Source organism: Mauremys reevesii, linkage group 2 (genome assembly GCF_016161935.1).
Source record: "Mauremys reevesii isolate NIE-2019 linkage group 2, ASM1616193v1, whole genome shotgun sequence".
Taxonomy (NCBI): domain Eukaryota; kingdom Metazoa; phylum Chordata; order Testudines; family Geoemydidae; genus Mauremys; species Mauremys reevesii.
The window spans coordinates 80,066,077-80,079,245 of NC_052624.1; the positions used below are offsets into that span (position 1 = coordinate 80,066,077).

General features: G+C 41.5%; 1 protein-coding gene and 1 long non-coding RNA gene across 5 annotated transcripts in view; both read right to left on the reverse strand.

Moving 5' to 3' along the window:
• Positions 1-4,006: 4,006 nt before the first annotated feature.
• LOC120399481 lies at positions 4,007-8,662 on the reverse strand. The gene is made up of 3 exons (XR_005595187.1): positions 7,718-8,662; positions 6,163-6,285; positions 4,007-4,225 (listed from the first exon to the last, which is right to left on the reverse strand). It is a non-coding gene; the product is annotated as an uncharacterized LOC120399481 (long non-coding RNA).
• Positions 8,663-9,239: 577 nt separating this feature from the next.
• Positions 9,240-13,169, reverse strand: part of TOPBP1 (DNA topoisomerase II binding protein 1) — a 51,430-nt gene continuing 47,500 nt past the window's right edge. For all 4 annotated transcript variants that reach the window (XM_039527728.1, XM_039527730.1, XM_039527727.1 and 1 more), the window contains exons 25-28: positions 12,207-12,347; positions 11,050-11,139; positions 10,351-10,512; positions 9,240-9,686 (exon numbers count right to left, since the gene is read on the reverse strand). In XM_039527728.1, the coding sequence (XP_039383662.1) occupies positions 9,543-9,686; positions 10,351-10,512; positions 11,050-11,139; positions 12,207-12,347 (537 nt within the window). In that variant the 3' untranslated portion in view covers positions 9,240-9,542. The remainder of the gene's footprint in view (positions 9,687-10,350; positions 10,513-11,049; positions 11,140-12,206; positions 12,348-13,169) is intronic.

Here is a 13,169-nt window from a genome sequence, read left to right on the forward strand (position 1 = left end):
GCCTCTGGTGATCTGTAGGCTTCCACAATACATAATCTAATCCACCTAGTGATGGAGGACTTGGAAGTTCTGATTCCCTGGCATTTTGTGTGGAAGAATACAAATAGGGAACCCAGTCGTAGATTTGGTATATCTGAGATAGATATTCAATGCTCTTCTCACCTCTAAGGTGGGCCACACCTTTTCAGTTGGATATTGTGGTTTTGGACAGAATGAAGGAAACAACTTTTTGGGAAGTGTGGAAGGAGGAATTTACTTTATGAAGAAAGGATTCTGATGTCCCTAAGCACCACCTTTGTCCTTGTGGAACACACAGTAAGGCTCCAGTATAGATAAGGCTCACCTTGCGGACATGACAACTGCTAAGAAACACATCTTAATGGATAAATAAATCAAAGTCAGAGGCTCAAAGGAATGGCTTATCAGAGTCCTCAAAACTAGCAGAAGGTCCCATTTTGGGAAGAGTGGCTTGACCGCTGGTCTGGCTAATCGGACTGTTTGAAGGAATCTGGCTACCTGTGGATTGTCTGCCAGAGAGCCCAAGGATCATGTGAACAGCAGTCTACTAAGAGCAGACACCTGACATGTAATGGTATTGGCCTGAAGGCCTCTTTCTATGCCTTCTTGGAGAAAGTCCAGAATGGTTGGAATGCCTAGGATTTGCATTGTGCTCTTGGCGCCAGTTGTTGATTCTGGGCTAGATTGAGGAGTATATTTTTAGTGTTGATAGTCTCCTAGATGAAAGCAATGACTTAAATGACTATGGAGGACAGATTGAGACCTAGCTGTCAGTTGAAGCCATTTTGGGTCTGGATTAAGATGAGGCCCTTGCGAGAGGATGTCCGGTCTCCATGGAAGCAGGAGAGGGTACGCCAGTTTCAGCTCCATCAGGTCAGAGAACCAAGGTCTCCTCAGCCAATGACAAGTTATCAATGTTAACATCACCTGTTCTTGTGGTATTTTCTGGACCACTTTCCCCAGTAGAGGAAAGGGTGGAAACGTGCAAAGTAGGCTCTGCGGCTAACTGTATGATAAGGCCTGTGCCCCCATTTACCTGGAATCTACCTCCCTTGTGAAGTATTTTGGTCTCTTTACATTTGTACAATTAGCAAAGAGGTCAGCTGAAGGGAGGCCCAATGTCTTAATGATGAGATCAAAAACTTTCTAATTCAGGCACCAGTCGGAGTTGTTGAGCCAGGCTGTTTTTGGCTCAGGTCCCCTTTGATGTGGATTGCTCTGAGGAAAAAAGGAACTGTTCCACCCATCTCATTATTTCCATTGCTTCTGCATGTAGTGCCGGACTCCTTGTTCCCCTTTGGATGTTTATACGTGTGACTGTATTCATATTATCTGATTGAACCAGGCTGTGGTGGGATGGAACCTTTGCAGAGCTAGCTTGACCACTTTCAGCTCTAGGAGGCTTATGTCTTGACCCTTTTTCTCCTCGTTCTGGAGTCTCTGGGGTCTCCGAGTGAGCTCCTCAGCCCTCTATGGGAGGATTTTGAGCCTTACTCTTAGGAACCTTCTCAGGTTTCAGAGCCAGACAGCTGACCTTCCTCAGTGGAGGAGTCATCAGAGGACTCCTGGATTTCTTGTGCTTTTTCCTTCCCTGTTTAGCCTTTTTAAATTTGTTTTTAAAACCTTTTTTGTGCACTTTGGGAGCGTAGAAGCTCTGCTGCAGCCTTGGTGAGGCCTTTTGTGACCTACCTTCCATCGGGCCTGGAGCCCTCTTGAGGGATCTGTCTCAGAATCCCTGCCGGCTCCTATTCCCCCTGGGAGGCAGAGAGGAGTGAACTCATTGTTATGTGAGGGAGGGGGGCTGATTAGAAGCCCTGCGTCTTTCCTCAAGGCACTCAGGACCCACTTCATGACTTGGGGGGAGGGGGGAAGAACTTGTGGCCTCCCCTCTTTGTTCAGCAAGGATCCATTGGGACTTACTCCCTGAATGGTTGGGGTCCTCCTTGTATTTGATGCCTCTCCCTGCTCTGGGTTCGTGGTCCATCTCCACCCCCGCCCCCCTTGGATTCACAGCTGCGTCACTGGATGGGGGACCCCTACTTTCCTGTCTGACTTGTAGCCCCCAATGGAGTTAGGGATAGAAGCCTGGGTGAAGGCTGAACACAACTTGCTATCTGTGAGCCTAGGAAGGCTGCCTTGCATATGCAGCCCTGCTTGGATTTGACCCAGTACTTTCTTGGCTGCTCTGCCATGCCGGTATGGGACAGGCTCAGGGAGGGTTAAACCCCTGTGGGTTTAACTGGCCTGGGTAGGAGAAGGAATACTGAGGAGGGACAACACTGCTCCCCACTACCCAAAAAACAGGGCAGAAAAGTTTTAAAGTAGAAGGTGGGAGGGCAGAAGCAAAAGAAACCACCACTGGCTGCTGCTACGGGAGGCAGAGAATTTGAGAGCAAGCAGGAATAGAGGTTGCATGGTTAGATTGTGTGGTTCTAAAACACTGATCTGCCTCCATGAGCTACAGACAGGGCCGGCTCCAGACCCCAGCGCGGCAAGCACACGCGTGGGGCGGCCCTTTCCCGGGGGGGCGGCAGATTGGACCGGTGGACCTGCTGCAGTGATGCCTGCGGGAGGTCCACCGGAGCCCCGGGAGGACCGGACCTACCGCAGGCATGACTGCGGAGGGGGCGCTCGTCCAACGCCTCGGCTGGACCTCCCGCAGGCATGCCTGCGGCAGCTGAAGCGTAGCCGCCGGACCTGCGAACCATCCGCAGCTGCGGGAGGTCCAGCCGAGCCGCGCGACCAGCGGACCCTCTGCAGTCATGCCCGCGGGAGGTCCGCTGCTCCCGCGGCTCCGGGGCGCCTCCCGCGCATGACTGCTTGGGGCGGCCAAAAAGGTAGAGCCGCCCCTGGCTACAGAACAGCCCAGATGTCCATTTTGGTGGGAGATGCTGGGCTGCAGAAAACACCAGACTTGTCCAGACCAGACTGAAACTAAACGCAGCTTGTCATTTACAGGAGCATGCTGGAGAACTAATGTACTGCTAGGCATATACAACAGATGCTTGACTCTGATTTCATTCTTGTGTAACTTCATTGACATCAGTGGAGTTACTCCTGATTTACACTCCTTTGAGATCAGATTCAGATCCATTAGAGCTTGGGTTGGGACTTCTTTTGAAGTCTGTGTTGTTTTCTTGTTCTCTTGACTACTTAAGCTGAACTTGTTGAAGTCTTATACTTCACTCATTTTGAAAGCAATTAATGAAGCAAAAGTTATACCTCCAGCAGACTCTGTTTCTCCAAGCCCTCCTAATCAGCAGAAACAGAACTATGCCAGTTAAGCCACTGTCCTGAAGTATGCCAAGCAAACAGATTTCACACTGTTATTTAAGGAACAGTAACCCATTTTTTTTTTTTTGCATTTAGTTACTACAGCAAGGAAGAATGGTCAAAACAGGGAAGTGGTTGGTAATAGATAGCTATAAAGCAGAGTGAGGTAGTAACTAGTAGTTTGCTGGTTCAACCACAGAACTTATGCTTCTGGACACAGTGATGTAGCCAGATGTTAGGAAAATCTTTAAAGACATGGGAGGGTGCTTTAATTTTGAGAGGACGTCTAGGTGCACAAAAAGTTGATAGTGAACTTGCTTTCAAATATCATACATTGGAACATCAAGCTGCAGCAATTTAGCGTTTCTAATTCCAGCATAAACAATGGTGAAAAGGAGCAAAACCAGACAAATAGCTACCATAACGTCTAACAGTTCCAAGTCTACCAGATGTCTGGAAAAAATTGTGGCTGGTGTTGGTTTGGTATGACAGAAATTTTTTTAATTTAAATTGAAGTAGAATCACAGTCCGACCTGGTTCTGTGAATCCCCATATGGACCCTGCAGTTTGTAGTAGAAGACTGATAATGGCCCTTAGAATGTATATTTTATGGTCATGAAGTACATTGGGCAATAATTTTGACAGTGAATTTTACTATGGTTTACTAGTTACAGCTTCTGCATATGACTCAGCTTCTAAACATGTAGCATGCACACCTCTTGTCCTTTATCCCTGTGTTAGAAGAACCATATCCAACGCTGTAAAGTATTTTGTGACAGTTCCTCTGAAGAAAGCTAAAGAAAATAAAATTTATTTTATCTTTTACAGTAGTGATTGTTTTGTTTTCAGGTTGATTTTACTTCCTCAGGCCTGTTTATCTTGTTAAATAGCCTGTCCAGCAGTATTGGTTAGGACACCTTTACCATAGTTGATTCTGATATTGTAATTAAAAAAAAAAATGTGCACAGGTTAAGAGTTAAGCAAAGGATTAGATTTCAGTCACTCAAGTGATTTTTTCTGTTTTATCACATTTTAAAACTCTACTTCAAAAGTTTGCAGTATTATTGTGAGGAAGGATGGTCTAGTGGTTAGGGCACAAGCCTGTGAGTTAGAAGACCTGGGTTTAATTTCCTGCTCTACCATAGACTTCCTGTGTGACTTTGAACAGGTCAATCTCTCTGTGCCTCAGTTTCCTATTTCTAAAATAGGGATAATAAGGAAGTACTATCTCCTAAGGGTGTTGTGAGAATAACTACCTTGAAGCTTCTGGGCACTCTGATAATCTCATGTTGGAGGCCCTGTAAGTACCTTAGATATTACATCCCTGTAATTCTAAAATTGCATTGTGGGAAAGTGGAATTGCTATTGCAATATGGAAACTTTAAACCCTAAGAATAGCCAGACCACATCAGACCAGTGGTCCATCTAGCCCAGTATCCTACCTTCTGACGGTGGCCAATGACAGATGCTTCACAAGGGAATGACCAGAACATCCCCTTGTTTAGTCACAGTATCTGGCAGTCTGAGGCTTACGGACAACCAGAGCATGGGGTTGCATCCCTGACCATCTTGACTAAGAGCTACTGAAGGACCTACCCATGAACTTATCTTTTTTTTTTTTAACCCAATTATAGTTCTAGTCTTCACAACATCCCCTGAGTTCCACAGGTTGACTGTGCATTGTGTGAAGTACTTCCTTTAGTTTGTTTTACACCTGCTGCTTGTTAATTTCATTGGGAGGCCCCCTGGTTCTTGTATTACATGAAAAGATAAATAACACTTCCTTAATTCACTTTCTCTATACCATTCATGATTTTATAGACCTCAAGCATATCCCCCCCTTTTCCGAGCTGAATAGTCCCAGTCTGTTCAAATTTCTCATGTGGAAGCTGTTCCATACCTATGATCACCTTTGTTTCCCTTCTCTGTCCTTTTTCCATTTCTAATTATCTTGTTTGAGGGGGCAGGACTAGAAATGTATACAGTATTCAAGGTGTGGGTGTACCATGGATTTATATAGTGACAATATATTTACTGTCTTAATAACTATACCTAACCTTGTTAGCGTTTTTGACTGCCACTGCACATTGAGCAAATGTTTTCAGAGAACTATTCACAATGATACCAAGATTTTTTTTTTTTAAGAGCAGTAACAACTAATTTAGACCCCTATCATTTTGTATATGTAGTTGGGATTATGTTTTCCAATGTGCATTACTTTGCATTTAACAACATTGAATGTCATCTGCTATTTTGTTGCCCAGTCAGCAAGTTTTGTGAGATCCCTTTGTAACTCTTCGCAGTCTGCTTTGGACTGAACTGTCTTGAGTGATTTTGTATAATCTGAAAACTTTGCCACCTCACTGTTTATCCCTTTCTGGATCATTTATGAATATGTTGAACAGCCTTGGTCCTAGTACAGACCCTTGGGAGAACCCCACTATTTACCTCTCTCCATTCTGAAAATGGACCATTTATTCCTACCCTTTGTTTCCTGTCTTTTAACCAATTACTGATCCCTGAGAGGACATTCCCTCTTAACCCATGACGCTGGAATTAGTTACTGGTTCAAATCTGCCCTTGTAATCATTTCATAGGTGGGCATGGGAGGGTATGTAAAATAAGTTAGTGACTGCAGTGCCAGTCAGACCAGTGTCTGTATCCAACACCATCACAATTGACACTATTGTTGGTTTTGAGATCAAGCAAAAAACAGACATGAGACTTTCAACTAGAGGTCCTTGCTCCAGATCAAAGACCCATTGGTGCCCTATTTCTGTCAACAGGTAGCACTTCAGCTGCTTAGACTAGCACCATTTAAGAGCTCTAAATGCAGTTCAGATCTCACAGCACTTGCTTCTCTTACCTCACCTTTCTGACAGTTCCTTTAGAATTTCTTCCTCTGTCAACATGCCTTAGAGTTTTCACTGGCCCTCTCCTATTCTCCTGGTATATGTTGTCTCCAGGTAATATTGTCCATTGCCATTCCAGTACCTTACACAGGGAAATCAGAAATATGTTTGCATCTGGAACGTCCACGCTGGTGTCTTGCGGGCAACTGAACTCAGACAAAAACTGAACTCAGCTCCCCCCTTCCCCCCCAACTCTTCCCTCTTCATTACCACCCTATTCAATCAGCCCACAATCTTGGTTTCATTTTTTTATTCCTCCCTCACATTGCTGTTGCCACTAAACCCTGGTTTTTCCTCTACATATCCAGACTCCATCCATTCTTATCTGTTCCCACTACTAAAAGGGTCATTCAGGCCCTTGTCCTTCATCCTAATTATTGTAAATTCCTCCCCATTCTGGTCTCCCTTAACTTTTGTATCCACATTTTTAATGGTAGCTGTGGGGTTTGTTGCTCTGACTGTAGCCATGTTCAGCTCTTCCAGTATTTTCACTGCCTTCTGCATCATCCTTACCCCCAAGGACCAGTCTAAGTTCTCACTTACCTCATCTCTCATTCTCCCCACTTACTCCACTCAAGCAGCACAGCTAAAGTGTCTCTTTCATGCAGTCTCTCATTTGTCTCTGTGCTTAGCCTCTTAACTTAGAGCTTGATTGTAAATGTGAGTAAACCATCAGAATCAGGCCCTGTTACTGTCAGCTCTTCAGGGAAAGTCCACATCTCATTTGTCTTTAAATATCATGCTAATTCCCCCTAGTGTCTTGGCTTTTTATTTTGTGTATCATTCCAAATTTCAGGGCACGTGTTTTCTTTTGATAAGTCAATTCCCTAAATAAGTACTGATTGGCGAATCCAGTGCTCACCTTAAAAATGCCATCTCAACTTTTTTGCGTAATCAACAGGATGAGGTAGCTGCACTAACACCAGCATCACTAATATTTTCCAAGATGTAGAGCCTTTAGTGCTAACATATTGGTAACTGCTGATAATTTTCTTTTACCAACATCAGCAATTCTATTATACTTCTCGAATGTGTAAATACTTATCACTTCCTCTGCTAAGCTTTGATGATTAATGTATAGACCTATTTTAACATTTTCAGCCAGGTTTCAACTATTCATATTTTTAAATGCAAGTTTTATCACAGCCATGCAAGACTAGTGCAGCATCTCACTAATAAGACTGCACAAAAAGATTAAATATTAGACCACAATGTGCAATAGAACAGACTTGGCTAAATGTGAGTTAACAATGAAGAGTCAGAGGGATAACATGGGTGACAGTAGAAATTGCACCCACTGCCATCTGTCTGCCTGATTTCTGATCCTATGCTCACTGCAACACTAGAGAGAAGCTATTATTTTCCAAATCGCCTGTCCTGGTTAAAGGACTAGCTGCACCTCTTTCCTGTCTTGTTTCTGACAGCAGTCTTCTCAGTTATTGGGTCTTTTGCCTTAACCTAGCTTGGGGTGGAATCTGATGACTTTTTCACATTTAGATCCTATTTATACCAACCACTTTTTGCTCTGCAGGTCTGACTGGGTTTTAGGTACTTAGGTTCCTGAAGGGAGGAGCTATGAGACATTAAGAAGGATGTTGGTCAAAGTATTATTTAGCAGTTGGAAGAACAAAAACTTGTTTTAAAATATTTTTTCTCTAAACAGCCAACCTGCATATTTAGTCTCAATTTAGGGTGAAACAGGCTTTCATCTTATCTAATTTGTTAGATGAGCAATCAATTTACATCCTTGGGTGTGTATGTCTCTGGCACTGTCTCCTAACAACCCTTAAATGTAAGCTGTTAGACAATTATTAGAAAGGGACTTCTCTCGCTTTTCTAGGGGTGCAAGCTCTGCTACCCAGACTCATCCCAGGGTGAAATGTCCACTGTGACAAAGCTCTGTCCTTGTCTCCGTGGGTCTCATGTTTCCTGGCAGATTTTGCTAGCCTCAGAGGCTCTCTAGAGACAAGGGTCACAGTCTGAGCCATTTTCATCATAAGCCAGTGAGGGAGATGAGAAGCTATCCTCCCTTGCAGTCTCTGCCAACCTGCATATTTAGTCTCAATTTAAGGTGAAACAGGCTTTCATCTTATCTAATTTGTTAGATGAGCAATCAATTTACATCCTCTGTCGTCTCCCAGTCTCAGTGATTAACAAAGGGAGGGAGCCCAGGCCCGCCCTCTGCTCCAGCTCAGGGACCTTAATAGCATCAGCTATGGTAGCTGACCTTTTAGGAACAGGACACGTACAATTCCCTGGGCTACTTCCTCAAGCTCCACTTCACTCTTACTTCAGGGCCTCCTTCCTTGTGCCTAATATAGTGTGTACAGCTTAGTCTCTCCACCAGCACAGCTTCCTCTCACAGCTCCTGCCATGCACACCCACCTGACTAACTGGGAGGCTTTTAACTAGTTTCAGCAAGCCCCTGATTGGCTTCAGGTGTCCCAATCAACCTAGCATCGTCCCTGTCTTCTGGAAAGCTCTTAATTAGCCCCAGGTGTCTTAATTGACCCAGAGCAGCTGCACATTTACTTATCCTGGTACCAGGGATTTGTTTAGCCTGGGGCTAATATATCTATCTCCCACTACTTTTCTATAGCCATCTGGCCTTGCCCTGTCACACCATTTATGTATATAGAACAGACACACCACACTAATGAAATATCAGTAGTTAGAACTCCCCCATTTCTAATTGGAACCTCGATGGCATAACTTCATCTCTATATCAGCTCTCCTCTTCTTCTGTAAAACTGGGATATTACTATTTATCTACCATAAAGGTTTGTTGCAATAATTAAAGATTGTATAGCAATGTTAAGTGTTTTATTACAGTCTCATTGTGAAGCGTGAGTGCACACAGAATTTAGAAACTGTTATCTTTCCTTTCACACAGCTGCTTCTTACCTTACCTTTCCAAAAATGAGTACAGATTGGTGGAGAAGCTCATGCATATACGATTCTATCATCCTGTGGCAAACCCTGCAGCATTCTTAGTGACTGATAATACTATCTTTACTTCAAAGTAAAGAAAGGACCCAAAATATTCTTAGTTTTTATTATAGGCTGATGTCCCTAAGTGAACTGAAAGCCTCAATGATCAAAATATTAAGTAGACAAAATATCTTCTTGTACAAATGTGCATGGTGTTATTAGGTGCCACTAACAGAGTAAAGCAATCTTTCCAACTAATATTACAGCAAACTAAACACAAGGGAACTTTTAAGTACATTACATTCAAAATTCAATTAAAAAAAAGCTTTAAATTTTTTTAGCATTGAGAGTGGAAAAATATTTATAAATAGAAATTTAAAATACAAGAACTAAAAATGGAGAATCCCCTCAGTGTATTCTGGATCTTTTGACTTTGCTTGTTTCTCCAGGTGCTTTTCTCTTCTGAGATAATCCAATTCCCAGTTCTTTGCTATTTTGAAGATAAGAAACAGCTTCTGGCAGACAGTAACACTCCATGGGAGGAGGAAGCTCCTTCAAAAGAAAAAAGTGTTTTAATTAAATCTATTTGTTTAGCTAGACAGTATTAGAAAAAGTATTCTACTTGACCCTCCTTTAGCAACCAACTAAAATTAAAAAAGGTTTATCGTTCTGGGACACTGTATGAAGGAGTTATTAAACATATCCTGATTCTGACACATTGAGATAGTTGCCCATTAAAGTTTTTAAAACTTTTCTGGTTTGGCATGGAATTATCAAAAATTTATCAGAATCCTGATGCAAAATGCATCCCATGTAAATCTCAAGGTCTCACACACATAATTTAGTGTATTCTAAAAACCATCTAGCTAAAACAATACTATATATCCAGTTCCAACACAAACAAACCTCTGTCATTCTTTAGTGGCTAGAATTGGAAACTCAGCACAAGAATATTAACATTAGATCTTATGATTAGAATTATGGGCAAACCAGCCATAAAGGTCTAAAATTGGAATATCAGTATCAAAGTCTGTGTTTCATTACAAGCAAATGCCAGGTAGCTCTCTGCCCTACTTACATACAACAGTTTTCATTCAATGAATCAATGGGTAAAGCAGTGTACTTTAATAAGCATGATTTACATATATTTGATGTTTCGATGTGGACTGTTTCTTCAAAGCAAACAAATGGTACATAATGCCCCTAATATGCACACCTGTATGAGGTAGTCAGCAATGTATTCTGGTTTCAAGCAGTTCACTCCTTGGGCAGCAGCCTCCAGTACATTAACTCTGGCATCATCTGGTTTCAGTTTACTGAAGTCAGCAAAAAGGTGAGTAGCTTCTTTATAGAGAAGCAGAGAATGACCTGGCAGCACCTACAGATTTAAACACAACAGAAAGTATTTTTTATTTTTATGTTTATTGCTCTTGGCAATTGAGTGTACATGCTTTACAGATTATGTATTCACTAATCTCCATCACATTAAACAGTATGTCATCAGAAAACTGGGTACCAAGTATAGCCTCATTCTACAAAATAATTTACATTCCAATAAGAGGAAGGATGATCACCTTGTTAGAGCAATATACTGGGACCCAGAAGCTCTAGGTTCAAATCCCATCACTGCCACAGACTTCCTGTGAGACCCAGGGAAAGTTACTGACTCTCTCTGTGCCTCAGTTCCCCATCTGTAAAGGGGAACTTCACAACTTCCTTTGTCTGTCTTGTCTATTTAGATAATAAACAATTTGGGTCAAGGACTGCCTCTTCCTACTTGCATTTACAGTGCCTAGCACAACAGGGCCCCTTGGTATTACCATGACATGGACAACAAAACAAAACACCAGTGTCAATAAAAATGATGTATAGTAATGTAGTGAATGATTTTTTTTTTTTTTTTTAAATCACATACCTTTGCTCCTCCTGACTGAAGAAGACGTTTGAATCCTGCTTCCTTGGTTTGGTCAACGTTCAAAATCACTTTCCAGCCACTAAATGCCCCCTACATAAAAGATCCAGTTTTTAAAAAGAACTGGGTTCTATGAAAAACCTAAAAGCTAATTATACCCCACTCAAGAACATTCTGTAAGGCAAGATTTATTGCATACACACCATCCATAGTTTTGTTTTTAAACAATAGCAGGGATGTACAACATGCAAGCCTGGGGCAAAATTCCAGCCCACAGGATCATACAACATTTCACCTTGCTACCCACTCCTAGTTAACTGTAGGATGAAACAACAAAGCTGATTAACTGCAGGTGAACTCTCACATCAAGTATATTCTAGTGTGTTTCAGGAAGGCTTGGAGTACAACAAAATATTAGGGTCATGTGCATTCACTTTTATTTAAAATGTCAATGTAAATATATATGCAAATCAAGCACAGCCTTAATGCTCCGGGCAAGATGCTAATAAGCACCCCATAACCAATAGTTTCTGTGGTCATGCACCTTTATTTTACAAGATGCAATTCTCAGTCCTTTACTGGTGACTTGTGTGTTTGATTTCTAAGGGTAAAAATTCAAAGGTGCCTAGTTACTTCAGAGCCTAAGTCCTATTTTTAAGAGTGATTTAGACACTTGAGATGAAGTCTCCTTGAAAGTCAATGGAGCTCCTTAAGCTCCTAAGTCACTTAGGTACCTATGAAAATTTTATCCCAAGACAACTGCATGATGGGAAATACAGGTGTCAGAGTGGTTTAGAATCATAATGCTAGAGGATAAAGACCAATTTAATGATTTAGTAATGTTAAAAAACAATGAAGCAGTTATTTAAGTATTAGGATTTCCAGTTTGCATGCTAGTTAGCAATGGGAGTTATTGCAGTCACCAGTGCCAAGAGGGGACAAAGACCATTAATTAATCTTCAATGCTAATAATGTTCAATGCTGACAATAAAAGCTTTTAGGAAATAGATTGATTACATTAGTATGGATCCAGCTAGGATGCTTTGTTTTTACAAGAACACTTGTAACACTTGGCACAGAGACTCTGGGTTTCTTGGAGCATATCCCATTATAGCAGCTCCCTCCCAACATCAAGTTACACTTCATATGTTTCCAAATACCTCAATGATGCCAGTTTCCTGCCTCCTTTTATGGATTTTTTTCCTCCATCTCATGGCTGCAAGTGCTAGTTTCTTTTGGTTTACATTGATTCCAGACAAAACATTGAGTATGGAGTTACTTCCCCATTCATAATCTTCCTCCTAGAACAATTATAGCCACATCAACAGCAAGAAATTAAAAAATAAAAACAACAAGAATGCACTAGCTTTGCACATCAATTTTACCTGACAGAAAGCAGAGTAGTAGTTATTAAAATTAAATATAGTGGCTCTTGATTAAACATTTTTAAATTTTTCCTATGTGTACAGAGCCTCCCACTTAGATTTTACATAAACTCAGTCTTTTCATTACCCTAAATTATCTTCAGGCAACTATGGTCCCTCTTGTGGTTAGAGACAATGGAATGTAACCACTAAGCAACAGAGAGTGAAAGCGATCATCACTTACTCACAATCCCCTTCTCTCTCTTCCTGAACAATACAAGTGATTTATTTTTACTCATGCAGATAAAAAAAAAAAACAACAAAAAAACAGAAAACAAAACTTTGTAAGTCAGCCCAGTCAACAGAGCTGCTAGACCCCTGAGAACTATGAAATGGAGACTGGTTTCCCACGGAGTACCCAGACTATATTAAAGTGGTGACATACTGTAATAAATAACAATAATTAATTAAGTAGTTTCAGAGCACTACTGAAGATACCAAAGGTATTTTAGAGTATCACTAATTATAGATTCAACTGCATATAAAAAAGAAAATACAAAACTGAAAAGAAAGACTGGGAGGAGTTTGGCTATTTAGACTGTTATGCTTATAAACTATAGGATCAGGATTTAATTCCTGGCATAACAGGATCCATCACATTATTTTCAATTGCACTTATCATAATTTACCTAAGGCACTTCACCCTAAATTATCACAAGTGACTAGTGATTATGGGTGCCTCAGCTGCTGGAGGACCAA